The sequence below is a fragment of the Ruditapes philippinarum genome, unplaced genomic scaffold (assembly GCF_026571515.1).
Source record: "Ruditapes philippinarum isolate M1 unplaced genomic scaffold, ASM2657151v2 ctg10243_1_1_1_1, whole genome shotgun sequence".
Classification (NCBI taxonomy): domain Eukaryota; kingdom Metazoa; phylum Mollusca; class Bivalvia; order Venerida; family Veneridae; genus Ruditapes; species Ruditapes philippinarum.
In genome coordinates, this window is record NW_026861179.1 from 1 (window position 1) to 23338 (window position 23338).

Sequence of the window (23338 nt, forward strand, 5' to 3'; positions counted from 1 at the left end):
AGATCATTTGCGCACTTCGTTTTTCCAGAATAATTATTCAAATTGTAAAAAATGACCCAAAATGAAAAGCGTTTAAACGCTTTTCATTCAAATCGGGCTAAGAAAAGCATAAAAATACGATTTTCAATTAATTTCAAAGTATACTTCTTAACTATTTCTGCATATAATTTTGTTAAAAGTGCCCAAGCTTATTTATGTAAGAAATTCAAATGTTATGTTTTTAGGCTTTTAAACCTCAGTGGAGTCCCTTTAACATTAGTTCTACTCAAATCAACCAGTATCCAAAACCATATACAAAACCATATGTATTTAAATGACCTATTAAAATTTTTATTGCACGTGCAAATCGTGCGAAAATAGACTGTTGGTTAGAAAACTCAATTATCTTTCCAACGGTATATTATACAATTCATATGTACTTTCACGCGCAAATCATGGTTCAATTGAGTTGTTGCCGCTAATTTAAATATGCCCCTCGTATTGTTACTTTAGAATTCTACATTTGTATATACGATAATTTTACATGATACAGCAAAAAGAACTCTAGGCGTTTTCTGTGTATACAATTCTAAAAACCAATTGTGTCGGCAGAGATCCAAAACAATTAGCATGCATTTTTTAAAAGTAAATATTTCATTACGCAATTCTATTGAACTAAATACAAATCTAGGTAAGTTTGGTGCCAATAAAAGATAATAAATTTAACAGTCTGCAAAAAGTCATTAATGTTTTATTCACAAGAAATCAATAAAAACCTCAAGAAGAACTTACATTGTGACATAACGTTACTTTAAATATTTGCATTCTACTGAAATATTCATTTTCTTATAAAAATCAAACAAAATAAAAATTACAACATTTTAATTACATATTGAAATCGTAAGTAGGTCATAGAACAAAATCATTCAAACCTTTTGTGAAACGTTATCTAAACTTTTTGTCGATTTTTTAAAAAATATTTTCAAAAGAAGTTTATTATTCATTGTGTTTGTCGTAACAAAAATGTACAAATGTAGCACATGCGTTATATACAGTATCCTCAATATTTTTGTAATGTGTATTTCCCATAAGCCAATGGGAGTTATTCGTACTGTTAATTCAAGTGTGCCATTTGAATAAAACGTTTGAACTGTTACATAGGTATCAGTGCTTTTTCAAAGTTAAAATCAATGGCCCAATGAAGTATTTGTTCGAGGTAATAACATAAATAACAAAGGTTTGTGAGTAACAGTATATAATTGTATAATACTGTGAAAAGTTTTGGTAAAGGTGAAGTAGATTGATGGAACAAGGGATGTGGAAGGATTTAGATACCATACTGTCCAGCTATAGCGTCTGTAACTTGTGAAACAGAACGGAAACATACCTTATGATGTCGAGTTGCCTTTTGATTAACTGAAAACATTTTTACAATGACAACAAGAGCCATGTCAACATGGCCATCCCCCGCCGAATGTGTTTGCTCATTGGAAGAATGTATATGTAGTAGAGCAGAATAATTCCATTTTAAGAGGTCTTTTGGTAATGAAAACTGATGGCTATAGTGATTACAGATTTGAAACCTATGTGAATACTGATGGCTGAAAATAACAAAGGGCAATAACTGAAAAATAATGCAGGGTAGGTTATCATCCTTGTGTGCTGCATCCCTCCTCAGTAAAATCTATCCACCTATGAAGTTTTCAAGTTGATACTTCAAATACTTTTTGAGAGAAAAAATTGAATTGAAAAATTAAGTATGAAAAAATAACAAAGGGCAATAACTCAAAAATTATAAAAGGTACAGTTATCATTCTTGTGCAGTGCACACCTCCTGAGTGAGATCTATGCACCTGTGAAGTTTCATTTTGATATCTCAAAGGCTTTTTGAGTTATGCTCTGGACAAAAATTAATTTTGAAAAATAACAAAGGCAATAAACTCAAAAATAATGCAGGGCAGAGTTATCATTCTTTAGCACTGCATTCCTCCTCAATGAGATCCATCCACCTATGAAGTTTCAAGATGATACCTCAAATACTTTTTCAGATAAGCTCTGGACAAAATAGCATGAAAAAAACAACAAAGGGCAATAACTCAAAAATTGTATAGGGAAGAGTTATCATTCTTGTGCACAACATTTCTCCTCAATAAGATCTATCCTTCTATGACATTTCATGTTGATATCTCAAACACTTTTTGAGTTATGCTCCACTCAGGTGAAAAATTAGGTATGAAAAATAACAAAGGGCAATAACTCAAAAATTATGAAAGGAAGAGTTATCATTCTTGTGCATTGCACACCTCCTGAGTGAGATCTATGCACCTATGAAGTTTCATGTTAATATCTCATAGGCTTTTGGAGTAATGCTCTGGACAAAAATTTGAAAAATAACAAAGGGCAATAACTCAAAAATCATGCAAGGTAGAGTTATCATTCTTGTGCACTGCACTCCTCCTCAATGAGGTCTATCCACCTATGAAGTTTCAAGTTGATAACTCAAATACTTTTAGAGATATGCTCCGGACAAAAATTTCGGACGGACGGACGGAAGGACGGAAGGTCGGACGGACGGACGGAGACTATTACTATATCCTCCGCCGAAAATTTTCGGCGGGGGATAAAAATGTTTTTACAATGACAACAGTTTCAGAATCCAGACAGAAAAAACGTGTCCCATATATCAACCTGAATACAACAATCAATTACAGAGACAATCTTGAAGGGTTGTACGAACATTCATACTGTATCATATTGTAATTATAGACTATAATCCTTATAACACTTGCAGTAAGAGTGTGTGGGGAAAACGATGTTACAGAATACGGACTGGTTACACTTTGACGTCACACAAGTCTAGTATATACATATAGAAAATAAATCATGTGAGGTAATAGCAAAAGATAAAGTAACAGATTGCACATTAGCAAATGCTATGTAGTATCATATTGCACGAGTAATAAGGGAAACAACTCTTAGAGCAGTACTTGCTATGTATATGTTAGAGTTATAGAACATGTATCCTATGTATAATGCATTGCCATCTTGTAACATCTGGTATCATGTAGCTTAAACCAAAGAATTTAAATCAATCAATTAATCCATCAATCAATCAATCTGTCACTCAGGCCAACATTGAAACAGCAAATGGACTCTTTAATAATTATATTTATAACAAAACAATAAAGCACTTTCATATTTATTATTTTGTTAAACGCATGTCAATCAAACAAAATCATGTGCCTAGGCTTTAAAATTAACAAATGAAAATGACAAATATATGTGTAAGAGTAAATGTTTTGTTACAGCAATGTTGAAATAAATCCAACCCAATATAATCACCGAAAAGTTCACCAATAATACACATCTAGATTGGGAAAAACAAATGTCATGTAATAGTATAATGTACAAGAACAACACTAAAAGCACCTCATGTTTTCATCACAAGAAGTTGATTATTACACCTTTCATATTTGAAAAAATAATTCCCCAACATATTGACTATATCTAATTGCTTGGAGTTTTGCATGCCATGAATATTTAAATATGTAAATAAAACCACCTAGAAACGAAGGACCCCTAGAAGCAAAAAAGTTGAAAATAATCCAGTTTTATCTGGTCTGTCCATGACTGCAGCATCTCTCACTTAATCTGCTTCTAATTATACATGGAAGCTAGAGTTTAATAAATGATACTTCTTTTAAATTGACCTATTTTATACTTCTTTCAAATTGACCTATTTTATAGAACCCCGACATGTAATATTGTTAAATGATGTAATACTGCACAAAACACAATTGCATAATTATGCAGATGTTTCTCTATTTTTAATAGTAACATATTCTTCTGTTAAATATATAATTCTACTTTAAACAATAATATAAGGGATAAACAAAAGTTTATACAGTGTATAATCCACTTCTATCAATAATCAATCTCATATACTGAATATCTCTAGTACTCAATCATAACAAGTGTGCAATAGTTTCAATTTAGTTGTTTGACAACCTGTAAGTTCATCACAATCAAAAATGTTTTGGTTTTTTTGACTGAAGAACATTTCTATTATTACAGATACAGACTGTTACATCCAGTCTTAACTTATTAGAAAGAAGAATATCCTCCAAAATGAAAACTTATAAATAGCCAGTTACCATTAATCTGTAAGCCTGTAACACCAAAACAACCTAAATAGAGAGCCACATAGAAATCTTCAACAAGTTGTATAACATGCTTTTAAAAAAAGTGGACAGTAAAATTATACAATATATTTTTCACAGTTAAATGCTGATGAAAGAATAATACTTAAAATGTGTTTGTTTTGTATGTACGATCAAATTATTTTTCATTTGTGAACCCCAGCTCTAACATTTTCTCAAAAATATTACATTTGGTGTTCACTCTAGGAAATATATTTTGATCTTACATACAAAACAAACAAATGGCCATCATACCAATATATTCTGAGACAGTCTGTTTTGAATTTAAGGTAATTTATTGGATTTATCACACATACAACAAAAGAGCGTTTTTTCTAAGTTTTGATGCAGCCCAGAATACATTTGAGACAGACATTTTGACCTTCAGCCACCTCCTAATGATAACCCTAAAACAATAGTTATTGACTGACAAACATAAATGGATTCAAATAACACATTTATACATGCTATACAACTATACATTGTTTACACATTTACAAGTTAAATAATTCAAATTGATTAAAAGATATCACATATTTTAGAATAAAACAACAACATCACTGTTTGTAATGCAACACTTATTGTAGTCACAAAAGCAGATAAACAACGACTGCTACATGTACACAATTGCAACACCTTCCACTGTTTTACACAAAACAAGCAATAGAATATTTTGTTGACTTTGATCAAATATTATCAAATTATTTCCTTTGAGAGAATGCATACTTTCACAAATCATCATCACATTTATACTCATTAAAACAAGACGGCCGTGATTGCTCTGAAATCGCTCACCTGTATATAGACCCCTGGCCCAAGGCCAATTTTAAACCACAGGCTTTTATTTGAACAAACTTGGTAGACACCCATTAGAAGATGTTTCATGATAAATATCAGAGCTCTAGCTCTTTGGGGTTTTTATAAGAAGATTTAAGTTTTAACAATATACATATAGGAAAAAACAATGACCCTCCCCCCTCGGAGGGGCCAATTTTGACTCCAGGACTTTTATTTGAACAAACTTGGTAGACACCCATTAGAAGATGTTTCATGCTAAATATCTTAGCTTTAGCTCTTTGGGGTTTTTAAAAGAAGATTTTTTAAGTTTTTACTATATACAGATAAGGAAAATCAATGACCCCCTGGGTCGGCTAAATTTACCCCAGGGTTTTTATTTGAACAAACTTGGAAGACACTTACTAGATGATGTTTCATGCCAAATATTTAAGCTCTAGTTCTTTCGGTTTTCTAAAACAAGATATTTTTTAAGTTTTTTCTTTCGGTTGACATGGCAACCAGAGTTCTGCTTGGAAAAAAATTCATTCCTGTGAAGTTTGAATGAAATTGGCTCAGCGGTTTATGAGGAGATGTCGTTCAAAGTAATTCAGACTGACAGATGCCGGACTAAAAGCGATCACAAAAGCTCACCATGTCACTTTGTGACAAGTGAGCTAAAATAAAACACTGTTTAATTCCTTTTTTTTAGCTTTAGTATATCTTCAGTTTATTTTTTTCCGCCTTAAATCTTTGTTGGACCTAAACATGTAGATTATAGTAAATCTTGGCATATTCCAACAAAGGACATGTATTTTCTTGATTGACTCCCCTTGATAATTTCTTTCTTTCATCAAATAAATCGTTCAAGCATGCACTAAATATAGATAACCAAGCAGTAGAGAAGTTTCTTGGTTGATTCCCTCGATCGTTTATTTCTTTCATCAAATAAAATTTTTCATGCCAGCACTTATATATAATATATATATACATGCAAGCACTAAATAAGAGTAATGGAGTTTATAATGATTCAAACAGTTTTCCATTAAACAAAGCTATTAATATCTTAACACCTGATAGCAGTATATCAATCACATCAACACTAGATAATAATAGTGGAGACTGTTCATTTTTCGCCGTAACAATTGTCTTCGTTTTTACCCCACGTAAATCTTTGGCAATAAGCTACCCAACTAGTTCAAAATCTTCATCACTATCACAAGATTGTTTCTCTACAACAGCAAACTCTGAAAACATACAATATATAGAACCTAATAATGTAATAACAAAACACGAAACATAACAGTTTTTATCAAATTAAAGGGACACAAACTCAATAAGATTAAATACTGATCTCCCCTGTATTGAAGATAATGACAATTGCTATTAGGTCTCTTTTTAAATGTAAAATAAACATGTTTTGAGTAAGCACAGAGGTGACATGTCACGTTTTAAACTCAAAACATTGTATGAATTCATAGCGTCAGTAAAAGAAAATCTGGCTTTTTTTTTTAAAGAAAATAGTTCAAAATACCAAAGCAACTAGACCAGTAATAGGGAATGCAGCTTCCCAAACATAGTTTATCCATTCTCCTGATCAAATTAGACATATTTAGTATGAATTTCATACATTTTAATAAATGTCTGCAATAAAGATACTTTACCCAAAATCATAATTCCAGACAAGAAATGAAAGAAATGAAATTAATTGATATGTTGACCTATTTAATAACTTTCATAAATTTATCTATCAAATACCCTTGCCACTTTTGTAACTTCTTAAAAATGGTATTGCACAGCCATGCATATATTTTTTATTTGATGTCATTTGCTTTATACAAACATAGAATATCCACTAGAGACTATTGCCATTGCTAACTGTAATATTTATGTGAATTATATAAATTGAACATCGAGAGTCAGACATCATTTCCGTATCCACATTCTGATTTTAATGGTGGGAGTTAACACTAACAATCAACAAGAAAGTGTTTTCTCGGCATTGTATCATCTATTAATAGCAACACATTATATAGTTACCTTTTGTATTTAAAGAAACTCTGGCAGTATACGGCTCGTATGGGGGCCAATGTAACGGTCGCTCTTTGTGCAGCTCGAACATTGCAGATGTTTTTCTACTAGTAACATATTTCTGTAAACTTGAACACAAATCGTCAAATTCGGCTTCTGTTCCACAATAAAAACCCTGCAACAAAATAAATAAAGTTTATAAAAAACTTACCAAGATAAGACGACACAACTGTGCCATCTGAAATGGAATCTGCACAGTTCAATATTCAGTCAGTCATATCTTTTAATCTGCTTTAAATATAGTGAATGGTTTGGTCAAGATTAAAAGATGGACAAGACCATTTCAGATATTAAGTGTGGTAAACCTCAATGAAAGTTTACCATTTTATTTCTGCTCTATCAAAATCATTTATGATACTACATGTATATAGCTCTAAATTGAATCAATGTTTTGAGAAAAAAATTGTTGATAAGACAAAGTGCTGGACTATCCAGTGCTTGAAAGTGAAACAAGAGTTAAGATAATGTTAAGTTTTTAAAGTTCAAAAAGGGCCATAATTCTGTTAAAAATCAATGTTAGGTATGGGCCTTTGAAATGACCTCCTAACATGCTCTCAGGGTTTGACACTTAACTGTTTTGGCCATAGGATCCCATACTTAAAAGTAAGGATAATTTTTTATTCTGTTTATTGATTTTACTTTTTTAAACATTTCTGTAGGGAGACAGAAACAGTTCCAGACTATTGAGTTTTCGTCAAAAATTGGGAGAATTTTTTTTAAAACATCCCTAATGAACACTGGATAATATATGAAAAATTTAATAAACTTAACTTATGAAAAACTGTTTCATAGCAAAAGCCATCAATGCCAATCAGCATGTTTAAGCATACACCACTTGTGCAATAATTGTCCGATAATTACATTTATTTTTTTGATTTTTACACCTCAATATTATGCAGTCAATGTATGATAAAAATTTATTCAAGAATGTTTCTTTAGCCAAAACATCTTTGAAACATTTTAATATCATATATATTGTAAATGAGTTGACAGGCTGACCGTACCAAGAAAGAATATAGCATACATGATTCAAAGGTGTAAATTTTACCAGCATGATTTTCTTTTCTTTCTTGAACCTAACAGTTGTGTCAATCTTTATTGACATGACTTTTCTTGATTATTTGAAATTTTATGCTAATTATTCAGAAAATATTTCAAATTACCCAGCAATTTTTCAGGGATCCCAATTGAATCACCAGCTAGGAACCACAGGGATTCCTTCAGACTTTTGGGATCCTAGGAATCCTGGGACCCCATTAGTGTCGAACCCTGGCTCCCAAATAACTGTATGAAGTTTCAACTCATTCCTTTAAAATTTGTTTTTTGGGTGCAACTTGTCCAAAGTGTGATGCTGATATGACACCAACGCCTGGGTGAGAACAAAAGCTCTCCATATTCTTCGATTAGTCAAGCTAAAAACTAAAATACCTACCAATGCAATGGAAGGATCAAGGTCGAGTATTTTCATTCTACTAGCATGCTGACAGTGGAAAGACTCATCTCTAGCTCCTTGTTCCTCAAACACCTGTGTTGTATGTGGATCAAGATACACTAGCTCATCACCTGTACATGATCAATTACAAAATATTACCAATTTCTGTACATAGACTTTTTCGATAAATATAATTTAGATTGTTATCTTCTCAGCTGTTAATACTTGATGTACTCTATGTCATAATTACTTACAAAGGGGACATCAATATTATTAATAGGCACATATCATCTATTATTAACATACCTATTTTAACCTAAAAATTCTATTTAAGCAGCACACCTCCAGATTCATGCTAATTTATATGAAAATGTATCAAAAAATATTTTCAAGTGAACAAAGAAATTTCAATCTAAGTTAATTACCAAATAGAGGTCAAAACATGTAAAAATACCCCTTACTATGTTAGTTACACAGTAGAAATATAAATACTGCAAAATCAATCATTCGTATATCATGAATTGTGAATATTTTTACTTTTCTTAAATTCTTAGTTAATTTTTCTCAAAGTTGATTTTCTCGTAATTGTCTCATCTGAAGGCATGCAGCTTTATCCGACGAGAACAATGCTATATAAACAAAATTCTTAAGTTAACTTACCTACAAATCCAATAAACCAATGAGCATGATTTGGTTTTCCTCCTATCATGCCAACACTCTGCTTCAAACTTAAACATTTCTGTAATATGTAAAAATATATAAGATACAAATGCTTAAGAAGTTAACATGATCCAACCTTCATCTTTTTTATCATTTACATTCATGTGCGTGAGATTTGCATTATTCTTAAGCAACAGTCTCACTTAGAAATGTATTTTCAAATGATATAAGATCTTACATATGGAAAATTAATATTACTTCAGCGATGACAAATTTGAACCATTATAATGGTCATGTTTATCAACAAAATACCGAGTCCAGCTCAAGGAACCAGTCTTTGGGAACCAAAAATAAGATTATAACAAGATATGTTTGTAAAACATGTATGCCTCCTATGGGCAGCCAATTAGTCATGTGATCAGGTTATTATGCAGGACTTCTGACCCAGTGAACAAAAAATTAATAAGGGTAATCTACTTGTTGATGACTAGTCACAAGGTAATAATTATTGTGACCCCATAGGTTGTGTGCAGCAATTTAAGTTATTACAAATTTTTTTTGTTTTGTTTTGGGTTTTACGTCACATCGACACAGTATAGGTCATATCGCGACGTTCCAGCTTTACTGGTGGAGGAAGACCTCAGGTGCCCTTCCGTGCATTATTTCAGGCACGAACGGGCACCTGAGTAGAACCACCGACGTTCCGTAAGCTAGCTGGATAGCTTCCTCACATGAAAGAATCCAAAGTCCCTGTCGGGACTCGAACCCACAGCGTTGAGGGGCAAGTGGTTTAAAGTCAACGACCTTAACCACTCGGCCACGGACGCCCCAAGTTATTACAAATCTTACCAAATAAAATATGCATAAATTTTATGAATCATGTAGGCCTCAGCCAAGTTGTTATATTACATTTATAAGACCTTCAAATGTGTATACCAAACACATTTTTAGTTTAATATAAATATATCAACCAAGGCAACTTGAGTTGTTGAGTTATTGGTCAGAAATCATCTTAAAGTACAAGATCAATTTGACACTGACTCCTTGACCCCAAAATCAATAGGGGTCATCTACTGGTCATGACCAATCATCATATAAGTTCCTAGGCCTAAGTGTTCTTTAGTTATTGATCGGAAACCGTTTTTACTTACAAGGTCAATGTGACCTTGACCTTTGACCCCAAAATCAATAGGGGTCATCTACTGGTCATGACCAATCATCATATAAAGTTGAAGTTCCTAGACCTAAGCGTTCTCTAGTTATTGATCGGAAACCGTTTTTACCTACAAGGTCAATCTGACCTTGACCTTTGACCCCTTGATCCCAAAATCAATAGGGGTCATCTACTGGTCATGACCAATCATCATACCAAGTTTGAATTTAAAGTTCCTAGGCCTAAGCATTCTTTAGTTATTGATCGGAAACCGTTTTTATCTACCAGGTCAATGTGACCTTGACCTTTGACCCCTTGACCCCAAAATCAATAGGGGTCATCTACTGGTCATGACTAATCACCATACCAAGTTTGAAGTTCCTAGGCCTAAGCATTCATTAGTTATTGATTGGAAACCGTTTTTACCTACAAAGATCAATGTGACCTTGACCTTTGACCCCTTGACCCAAAAATCAACAGGTCATCTACTGGTCATGACCAATCACCATACCAAGTTTGAAGTTCCTAGGCCTAAGGGTTCTTTTGTTATCACTCGGAAACCATTTGGTCTACGCCCTACGGACCGGCAAATGCAAAGCAATATATCCCCTCTTCTTTGAAGTGGGGGCATAATAAATAGCTTATCTCCTAATAAATTTAATGTGATTTAATATAACAATTACTATTTAATGATGCCTTTAAGTTTAATTATAAAATAAATCTACTTAATTTATTTTAATTCCTGATTTAAATGAAACCACTACCATAAACAAAGTATCAACAATGGCTGCTTTTTTAAATCAATTTTTCAAAGGTAAAAACATAGCCTTTTTATAGATACATAGAGAAATATATTTTCAGCTTCAGTGATCTTGAAGAAGGTTATCTTATTACAGGCTCTGTGAAAGTACCTTGCCTGGTCTGGAAAATTTTACATCATAAAATTGCTTAATTGGGAAATTTTTTTAGGACCTTTTGAAACCTCCTTCATGCACATTTGGCAAAGCATTTTGAATTGCGCAAAACTGTTTTTTCTAACCAGCGCAAATATCATTCAAAGCATAGAAATTACATTAAAATTTGTCAATGAAATGTGTGAAAACATTTGTCTGATATTATACCGGAATGAACTTCAGCAATTTTGTCATTTTACATATCAAGAATATCAGTTTAATTGGGATTTCTTTTAAAGATTGGGAAAAAAATAAGCATATTTGCCATTGAGAATGTGTCTGGATATCTGACCTGAGGTGACATTGGGAAAGAGCATGTTTATATAAAGCCTCACCATGTAAGGTATAAAAGTTTTAATTACCTACAAACATTAGCTAATCACTGTAAGTATAGTAATTGCCAAATTGCAAACGATGGCTCAGGTTAATTGAATACAGTTATATAAATGATAAGATTTTTTCCCAAGCTTAATGGGCATTCAACTAAGTGTGATATAAACATAGAACAAAAGACAATTCAATAACTAAATGCTCTGCTGAAATATTTCTGGGGGGACAGGGTAATTACAAAAAGAATCAACTTACCTTTAAACTTTCAACATATACAACATTAGTATCAGTTAGTCCTAATCTTAGGGGAATGATTAATAATAAAGGTTTCCATATAGAAGGGTCCACATCAGGCCTAGTTACAGTGTGAACTGACGTGTCACTACCGTCACTAGAACTATAATTTATAAAGTCATGTTCTCTTGCTCTACTTTCTGCTTTCATTGACTTGCGTATTTCACATTTATCACGATCATCACCATGTTTACATTTGCACAAACATTCTACAAAGAAAAGAAATAAGAGAATTATAGCAGAGTGTAATTTGAGTGTTATGATACATAGTACAAAGATTTACCTTAACCAAATTCATATTTGCTAATATCACTGCCATTAGGTTTGACATAATAAATCCCCCATGTTTAAATTTGAAATTTTGGTGATGTACATATGCAAAAGATGTCCTGTCACAATATAAATAGACAATTTTTTTCTAATGCATATTTATTTTCATGCTAAATTACCATCTGTGAATAAGCAATCATTGTTAATAAATAGTTAATTGGTCATGAATATTCATTAGGCTACAGTTTTTAAGAAATATTTGAATAATGATGATACAGTTAAGCATTTCAAATGTCTACAGAACATTACATGGCAATACAACCATAAGCAGTCCATAACAGGTGCATAAATGATGTTCCAAAATAAAATGCAACCAGTAAAAACATCACTTTGGTTTTGACCCCAATTTTTTTCCCCGCTTAAAATGTTTCTGTCATCATATTTTAACAGCATGCCAATTTTAAAAAAATTCTATTGAAGAGTTTAATTTTGCCTATATATCTATATGAAAACTCCCGAAAACGTCTTTATAGGTGATAAGGCAATTTTCCAGCTTTTCATCATGAAAGACCTCATAAATACCTTCATGCATTATTTTAGACATGAGAAAATACCAGTGTAAATCTGTCGACCTTCATGTAACTGGATAGCATTCTCTTAGAATACTTCAAAATCAATGGTAAAATTTGTAACTACAGCTGTGACAAGTGGTTTGGAAAGTCAGTGACCTTAACCACTTAGTCAAAGAAGTTCCTTTATCAGTTAAATATGATTTAAAATCTTAATTCGGCACATAGAGGATGTTGAACAAGTGTAGGTTTAATACTAAATTTATTGAACAAGTTGAATTAAATCATATTATGCGAGCCTCTGGCAAGCAAAATATTGTTTTATTCAACAAGTTCAATAAATTTAGTATTGAATCTACACGAATATAATATTCTTTTTATCACATATATAAAACAAGCAAATTCGTTGAATTTATATCCCCCGCCGAGTACTGGTTATTACTAACACAACAACTGAAGACATAAGGCTTTATTTATATATTTATCATGGCATAAACAGTAATATTCTTTGAACTTGATAAATATTCAGGACAATAACAGAGCCATAACTCTGTGTTAAATAGTAATATCTGGAAATGCCAATGAGATGTATGCATACTGCATAAGTAATCAAGGGCCATAAATCTGAGTTATAAGTGTCTGACCGGAACAAGGCGACTATATGCACATCTCCTCTTCGTATCCAATAAAGTTTCATTGAATTCCAGCCAATTGTTACAGAGAAGAAGCACGGAAACGATTATTGCTCTGGTTGTATACTGCATAAGTTATCAAGGGCCATAACTCAAAGTTAAAATGTCTGATCCGAACAAGGCGACGATATGCCCATCTCCTCTTGGTACTGAAGGTTCCAATAAAGTTTCATTGAATTCCAGCCAGTAGTTGCAGAGAAGTAGCGCAGAAACAAATATTTTTCTATATGCATACTGCATAACTAATCAAGGGCCATAACTCTGAGTTGAAATGTCTGACCCAAACAAAGCGACGATATGCGCATCTCCTCTTGGTATTGAAGGTTCCAATAAAGTTTCATTGAATTCAAGCCAGTAGTTGCAGAGAAGTAGCGCGGAAACGATTTTTACTCTATATGCATACTGCATAACTAATCACTTGCCATAACTCTGAGTTAAAGTGTCGGACCGGAACAAGCTGACGATATGCGCATCCCCTCTTGATATTGAAGGTTCCCATAAATATTGATGATTCCCATAAAGTTTCGTTGAATTCCAGCCAGTAGTTGCAGAGAACTACTCCGGAAACGAAATTCGGACGGACGGATGGACGGACGACGCCAAAACTATATCCCCCTCCCAATTCCATCGGCGGGGGATAATAAGAACCGTAAACTGTTAACAAGTAATTTTTTTTTTGACGCACCTATAGTGTAACGCTAACATTAGCGTGCTTAACGCTATGTTTATAGCGCAAATCACGTAAAGTCAAAGTGTTATTACACTAGTGTAATATCGTCTGGTGTAATATCGTTTTTATAAAATGGCTTTATTACACTCCTGCGCCGCGATTTATGTGATAAATACAAATGATCCTACTCACTAATATCATCTTGTATAATAGAGTTGTCCATGGCAACATGTATTACTAGAGAGCTCCAGTCATCATATACAACCAGTTTCCTAAAATGTACAGAGAACATTAAATGAGCCATGTCACGACAAAACCAACATAAAGACCAGCCTGCGCATCCTGATCCTTGCTGTTCGCTATCAGTTTCTCTACTTGTTATAGGGTTTGTAAGCGAACAGCATGGATCCTGATCAGACGGCGTGGATGCGCAGGCTGGTCTGGATCCATGCTGGTCGCAAACCCATTATGTTGGTTTTGTCATGACGGGGCTCAAATGACTAGTCTATTTAAAATGGTTATTATTTGTTTGTTTCATACACTGACAGTGTTAAGGTCCATACCCCACTGTCCAGCTTTTACTAGTGGGGGAAAGATCTCAAGCACCCCTTCACGAATTATTTCCAACATAAGCCAGCATAAGATTGGAACCACTGACATTGCATAAGCTGGTGGAATATCTTCCTCACATAAAAAAGATTCCTAATGTCATTCACTCATTGCCACAGCTGAGAAGTGATTTGAAGTCGGTGAACTTAACCACTCTCATTTTACTTCAACATATCGAGAAAATCAACTAAACAAAGTTCTACTGTATTTATAAAATGTGCATCTGCAAAAAAGTATATGTTGGTTAAATCTTCCTTATTTATTTAATGGATACCACAATGTTGTTTTTTTTCTTCAAAACATCACTATAATTACATTTTAAGCACCAATCAGCTGCGAATCAAACCAAAGACCTTTCCTATATGATGCCAACACAAGCCCACTTATGCCATTTTAGAAACAAATGTTAATAAAAGTTAAAAGTAAAATTGTAACAAATATGTACTTACTTTAAAACTTGTGCAACAGTATTTGGCCCAAACCATTGTCCGACATTCTTCCCTTCAGATACACCCATTGAAGCTTTGAGTATGATACAAATGATATTGATTGCTATATAAATGCTTGTTGAACAAAGTTTATTCATTTTTAACTTCAAAATTTACAACTGTCCTATTCTCATATAGAACATAAAATATCCTTGAAAAAAAATATCACTAGGAACATAATTAATTATGATTAATAATTAATTTGTAATTAATTAATATCTGTAACAAAAAGATATAAATAAATCTAAAACAATAGTTCTGCATGCGGTGTTATTGCTTGTCTGTTAAGGGCAACATCCATCAATATGCAATTTTGACAAAAAATTTAAGTCTAAAAGGGGAATAACTCCACAATATAGCTTTCAGAATCATGCCCCTTGTCTAACAACTGTACCTTGTCATGATTATCAAATATTCCAAGTTCCATGTTGATAACTTTTTAAAAAGTTTGAATAATTGGCTACTTAAAAAAAGTTAAATGCTTTTTCATGACGACAACAATGAAGCAAACCAATTATAATAGCTCAACTTTTTCTTCGGAACAGACAAGCTAAAAATAATACCATTTGTGACATTTAAACTGACACTCTTTGATGTTTTAATATAATCACACTAATACAATACTTTAGACCACTGAGTCAAAGAATCATTTATGTGGATTCAAACGCAATTGGTAATATAAAGTCAATGACTTTTTTCACATGTAGCTGTAAGCCCTCTTTGCAAAGCCATCAGTAATAAAGAAGTCTGAATTTACAATGATGAGAAGATTACTAGTTCACATTCCTGACAATAGAGTTTACCTATTTGATGTATGGAGTAATATGAACTCTTCTTATCTTGAAACATGTCCAATATTTTTCTGTATCTTTCATCTGTGCCATGCCATCTCCATCCTTCATGCCAAAATTAGAAATATATCAGTATTTTTAAACTTGTTTCACTATACTGTAAGCCGCGTAAACTTGATTGTTTCACTACATTGCTAAAAGTGTTAAAAAAAATCTTTGAAGACTCATTTTTAGAATCCCGAACAATTATTTTTATAAATTATTCTCCACCTTTTCAAAAAAATAATTTCATTTCAAACTGATGACATTGTTAAAATGCACAAATAAGTTTCCAGGCCATTTTTGACGCATAATTTTGTTTTGAATTACCATAAAGTAACTAATATTGAATGTATAGGAAGAAATACAAAAACACCAAACATAGAAATTTCCAATATTGATGAGGAAAGTTTAATTAAATAATTTCATTATTAAACCTTCACATGCTGGATATCTTAAAAGCACTTGTCTGTCTTTGAATATGGACTAAACATTCATCATTTTGAAGGAAACAAATTAAAATATGTAGTGACTAAACAGTGAGGAGTGCACACAATGATCAGACAAGATTAACATGTGCTAACTGCTCTTAGTCTGCACTGGTCGCAAGAATTTAATATGTTGCCACCAGCAAACCAGGGGCTTATGCTATCAGTATCAAACATATCAGACATATAAAGATCTACCTCTACCCAAATGGCGCACTACAAGAGCTTGGGCTAACATCATCTGTCCACATCGTAACATACAACCCCAGCCCGAGTCCGAGCTTGGGCCCGTTCCACCTGGAAAAAAAAAGATGGCATATAGTTTTCAATTAAAGACACAAAATAAATACCAAAGCAAAAAGAGATGTTTGTGAAACACTTGTTGCTCAACCTACCCAAAAACAGAACTTTTCTTATGATAAATCTGTATTTCAGTATGTGCAACCTCTGTGAAGGAAATGAACGGAAACTGTTGAAGGACCAACAGACACACAGCAGCAAAGCAATATGTCCTCCCTTCTTCAAGTGCATAAAAATAGGAAGCCCTGTCATTGATGGAAACTTTTATATAAATATGTGTATACCAAAAGCTGAATATTAAAAATGTATCAAATTCAAAATCTTGTACATCTGAATATGTGTAATAAACTGCTATCATGGTTGATGCAAGCATGTTTAATACATCACAAAATACCAAAAGAAAGTATATTATGGTTTTCTGTTATCTTTATGCAAGGGGGGGGTGTTATTGTTTTCGTTCCAAGCAATGAAAGAAATGGGGTTTTAATTTTATTGTTGTGAATCGATATTGTATCAATGATATATCATAATGACAAACCTAAACAAAAACATACAAGAGTATTTAGAATTAACTAGGCTAAGATGTAGAGTGATAGCCCTTGTTTGCATTGTTTGTATCAGCCAATATGAAGTGTTCATAGCTATAGAACAACAAGTGTCGAAACAATTTTACAATGTATGGGTCAAGTAGATAAGTATTTCTGAACAAGTTTCATAAAATTTTATGAACTTTGATTAACTTCCCTAATATAAATAAACATTATTACCGGTATTTCATAATGCTAATCTGAAATTACAAATACAGACACACTAACATTTCATTGACTCTTTCAGACCTCCTTCCAACATTTTTTCAGGGCAGATAACTCGAAAATGAGAATGGTGACCCCAATTTTTTTTCCATTTAAAATGTTTCTCTTATCATATTCTAACAACATGCAAAGTTTAAAGAAATTCTATTGAACACTTTAAATTTTGCCTGTATGTCTATATGAAAACTCCCGAAAACGTCCTTAAATGGATAAAACTACATTATATACTAGTTGCTCAAAAACTGACATTATAAATCAAACATTCAAAGCTATATAATAAGTGTTATGAATGTGGTGGTATAAATTTTGGCACAACACAGACGTCACATGTATATTTTAAAACTTCTTATTGCACAATGCACTTACCAATGGATTGAAATCCCTTCCTGTAGGTAAACCAAAGTCTTGACCTGACATCATCACGGATTTCTTCTAGATCTAAAATAATTTTTTTTTGTGGGTAAAATTTGAATAAAAAACTTGTCAATATGAAACTTGTGAATGAAAATAGATTAATATGTTTGTGTTTACTGTTAAACATGTAAATAAAATCAAAAAGGACTGCACATTATCAATATCTAATCAATTTCACCTTATACATCAGACATTATGTTCACCATCAAGTTGAACTTAAATAGCTATATATTTCTCAAAGGCTGACTATTATTATGGTCTTTGACCAATAATTGCTAATGAACAAAAAACATTTATGATGAAATGTAAAAAACTGCTTAAAATATAACAGACTGCTCTACTCTTTTAAGTTTTAAAGAAGATATCGATAGAATTTTTTTGAAAGTCATGAGGGTTATTGATGGTACATTGGAAGTAGAATACAAAGTTAAACAAGAGCTGTCGGTAGGACAGCAACGCTCGACTATTCTTAGTGCTTGATAATAAAAACAAAATGCTTGATACAGTTACCTCTTCCAGTTTACAGGTTGGGGTGATGATGGTGAACAAGTGTGCAAAGTTTCAAAGCCATATGACCATGGACTTTGAAAATATTTGAGGTATTACAGAAACTTTAAGGTAAATTCTAAGTCGAAAAAGGGGCATAATTCTGTCAAAGTGCTTGATAGAGTTACCTCCTCCTGTCTACTGGTTGGGGTCATGATGGTGAACAAGTGTGCAAAGTTTCAAAGCCAATATATCAATAGACTTTGAAAATATTTGAGGTATTACAAAAACTTTAACGTAAATTCTAAGTCGAAAAAGGGCATCATTCTGTCAAAATGCTTGATACAGTTCCCTCCTCCTGTCTACAGGTTGGGGTCATGATGGTGAACAAGTGTGCAAAGTTTCAAAGCCATATGTCAATGGACTTTGAAAATATTTTGTAACTATTACAAAAACTTTAACGTAAATTCTAAGTCGAAAAAGGGGCATAATTCTGTCAAAATGCTTGATAGAGTTACCTTCTCCTGTCTACAGGTTGGGGTCATGATGGTGAACAAGCCATATGTCAATGGACTTTGAAAATATTTGAACTATTACAAATACTTTAACATAAGTGGTTACGCCGACGCTTGGGTGACTACAATAGCTCTACTTATTCTTATCGAATAGTCGAGCTAAAAAACACAAAAAAATGTGAAGTTTATTTGACTTTTGTCTGTACACCCACTATTCACACTCAGATTTATTTACATGTAATGTCATTTAACTCACTTTAATATAATTCATTATGAAGCTGTATTTTTTAAAAATATTATCACTAACCATATAATGTACTGTACTGTTCTCCTAAAATAAACACAGGCTCGGTTGATCTTGGAAAATCATCATAGGCTACAGGACCACACTCATATGTCAAACTCACTAGAAAAAAAGATAGACAAAAATATAATAATTTATTACATAAAACAATATCTGATAATCCTGTAAAAAAATGTGTAGATTTTATTATAAGTTCAATATTAATCTAAATAATTCTTAGTTAAGATTAATTGTTTATAAATATTCTTAAAACATTGTTTTCAAAGTAAAATATGTTAATTCTTTTATTAAATTAGTAGTACACATTTAAGTCAATTTAACTGTAAAACAAAATAAACCCTGCTGTCTTTATGTCTTTTAAATTTACTTTATTAGGGATTTGTAAAAAAATCCTGCTTTCTTCTCTGCAAACATTTAAACTGATTCAACAGTAGTTAAAAATACTTTAACTATTTATATTATCATGCCTTTTTGAGCACAATGTAATACCAACTTATTATGCCGCTTTAAACTAACATACATGATCTGTCACCTTTGGGACAATTGTTGATAAATTTTGTGTTTTTTTATTACCATAGAATGCATATATAACTGCTGCATCTGGTTTATACAAAAAGATAGCATAGCAACTTGTATAATTGCCATGACAATATCCTGCAATAGACTCCAGGGTCTAAACCAAAAGTGTATATTAGATTCATTCCATTATCTTAAGCTTCATTATGATAACAAATATTTGTTGGAAAAGCTGTCATTAATGATATAAATAACCATTATAAAATTAAAAGAAAGTTTTACTTGCATTCCAAAAATAGTTTAAAACTAGCCTTAAATAAGTGGCCATCATTTTTTTTTTTAAATATTGTTTACAACGAATGTCATCTTAATATCAGTGAGTCTGAGTCAGAAGTAAAAACACATTTTCTTGTAAATGATCCATTACTGGTAATGTAAATAATTTCTATTAAGTATCTAACAATTCAATAAGTCAACTACAAAAGTATTGTCACTATTGTTATTTGTATATGGGTAAAGGGTAGACTCGGCACTGATCACTCCGCCCCACTGTTTGAACACTAGCAGGGCCTTTTCACTAGCTTTGAGGATACAATGAAAAACATTTAAATGTGTGTTTTAAATTAGGATCAAGGTGATATGCATGCTTGTATTAGACATGACATATACTACAAACTAACAGAAAGTGTCTTTTTTCTGTTATTTTTGTCACTGACATTTGAAAACAGAGTTTAAAGTTCAAGTTAGCATTGAAAACTGGAAAAAAGTGAAAAGTTTCTCTTATTAGGCAAGATTGAGAGGTATATATTTACTAACAGATATAAATAAATTTTAGCTTGTTTCGAATTTTGAAAGCGTGTATCGATATTGTATCGGATAGGGGTGTTACAATACGGCAAAAACCGTATTGCAATATATTGCCATTTTGCCCAAGTGTATTGCAATACGTATTGTTGTGTTTATGTTTTGATTTAAAGATGGATTAACATTATTATTATTATTATATGTATATATTCTTAGTAGATACTTAATAAAAATGTAAGGAATAAATAGAAAGTAAAGTGTCACACAATTTGATAAAGAAAACTATAGTCGCGCGTGACCTTTCACATCTGGGCCGTTTATGTAAATTATGCAGCCGCTTACTGACTTTTAAGTGTACTAATTGTCGGATATTTTTATTTTAGGTTGGCGCCAATATAATTCGCCAATTAAGGATTTTATGTGAAATTTGAACGAAATTAGAACTTAAGAAGGCAATTAATTGAAAATTATAATTTTTATAAAATACCGGTCTTCCAAAAATTGTACCGTTCATAGAATCCGGGTCAGCTCGGCCCTAAAACATGCTCGGCCCCCGAGTCAGCTCGGCCCTATTCCAACTAGGCCCGGGTCAACTCGGCCCACTTTTAAAAATGGGTAAAAGACATCAAAGGACTCATATTGTCACGGGCTATTATTATCAATCAATGTGTATGTTAGATTAATTAGGTGATAATTATGATTGACTCATTCATTCAAATTTGATAAGTGACCACCTGCAATTAATTAGAAGCTTATGCTATAAAGTAAACACGTTTTTGTTTTGATATGTTTTTGAAAATTACTGTACAAACAAAATGCATCTAAGGAAACATATTTTTATTATATCTATATTCACAGGCACAAGTATCAGACCTGGGATTAGAAAAAATATTAAGTTATTTTATCAATCTGTTCATATTTTTTCTTCCCAGGTCTGATAATCGTGCCTGTGTCTATATTAATTTTATTGAATCTGCAAGACAAATAAATAACCTTTTTTCTAAATATATACTTTATTTCGGCAGAGGTATAATGTATAATTACATAATAATAATAAGATATTTCTTATTATTCATTTACCTTAACAACATGCAAAGCATTGTAAATACGTTATAGGCCTATATATTTTTGTAAAGTGGGCTGAGTTGACCCGTGCCGAGTTGACCCGTGCCGAGTTGACTCTTTTCCCCGTTCATATTGCAATATATATCTGTATACCGGTAAACCATTACACTCTTAGTATCGGATGATGAGTATCGATGATATATCAATATCGCAATATTCAATGACAGCTCTACTACCCGGTGTAAGTAAAAAAAAGATAGTATAAGTTATGATGAATATATGAAAAATAATAATATAATTATTGTCAGTCATTTATAATTTAGTCATTTATGTGTGCAGCAAAATGTCTGAAATTCCCCCTACTAACGAAAACGTGAGAATTTTTCTTCTTACAGGTAGTACAATTACTATTCCCCTAAAACAGAGAGATTCCTGAAACGGAGCATTAAGCTTTAGTTTCGAAGCAACAGTTTGGCGAAACTTCCACTATCCGAATATATATCCATCCGAATTACGTTATATTGAAAAATAAAAATACGGACAATTTTACATAACATTAATTTAAATTATCAAATTTAAGAACCAACGAGCTGAGTAATAATTTGGAGAAACTATTTTCTGTCTACACAATGTCATTTCATTGACTTAAGCGGAAATTAAGTCATAAAGTTGTTCTAATTTTTGTCGACTTGACCAAAATGCCTACTGTATTTGAAAGGTAATCAACCGCGTTTATGTTTTATTATATTGAAATATGGAAATATATATAACAAGCTCCAATACAAAATATTGACACTCATTCCTTGAAAGACAGAAATAACTATTTTTTTACCATCTGCGATGTCACCGAAGTAATCCATCGCAGAATCAAAACAAGATCTCTGCGCATGCGTCAGAGAAAAGTACCGTACCATATACCGTAAAATGAATGATATAGGTTTAAAGTACTAAATCACATATGTATAGCAAATTCTTTGTTAGTCTATATGGTAACACCTTTGCCATTGTGAAATGGATAAACAGTGATTTTATCAAGCGATAAAATCACCAATTTGATTTGTTTCCGTACTTGTTTTCAGCGCGTCACATTTTAGTGGTTACGTTACGTGTTTAATGATTAAGTTCACGTGTCTAATATAGAACGTCAAACTGTGATTTTATTGCATGATAACACACACTTTCGGTTCTTCTATGTTCAATGGGGGTAAATGCGGGTCGTGTTAGAATAGCTGACTTTATGTGATTTGCTAATAAATCACTAGTAAGAGTAGAAAAATTATAGACAACAATGTAAAATAAAATGAATTATTGTAGATTAATAATGTAGCAGAACATTATATAATGCATATTATAGAGATTTCAATTTATATACAAGACGTTGAAAAACTATGTTTTGCCAATTTATTTGTAAGGTACTTGGAGAATTACTAAATATGATATATCAGTAAGGTTTCACAATGGTGTATATAGTTAAATAAGTGTATATGTTCCGATATTCAATTCATTGAACAAGCAAGAATTAAAATTATTTCATTCAGAGAATGAAAATATAAATTTAACGATGTAGCTTAACGAATATAATATTCTCAAACTATATCCTCGATTATATGTACAAAAGTATGATATAAAGGCTCATATAAT

The 23338-nt window shown here is 32.2% G+C and overlaps 1 protein-coding gene across 1 annotated transcript; it reads right to left on the reverse strand.

The window, feature by feature from the left end:
• Nucleotides 1-5314: 5314 nt before the first annotated feature.
• LOC132714754 (cysteine protease ATG4B-like) lies at nt 5315-22619 on the reverse strand. The gene is made up of 12 exons (XM_060697674.1): nt 22530-22619; nt 19316-19414; nt 17960-18031; nt 16680-16778; nt 15967-16059; nt 15125-15197; nt 14259-14338; nt 11827-12074; nt 9136-9214; nt 8476-8606; nt 6993-7158; nt 5315-6199 (listed from the first exon to the last, which is right to left on the reverse strand). Exons 1-12 carry the CDS (start codon nt 22609-22611, stop codon nt 6138-6140), a joined length of 1284 nt encoding a protein of 427 aa, XP_060553657.1. The 5' UTR covers nt 22612-22619; the 3' UTR covers nt 5315-6137.
• Between the last annotated feature and the right edge of the window lie 719 nt (nt 22620-23338).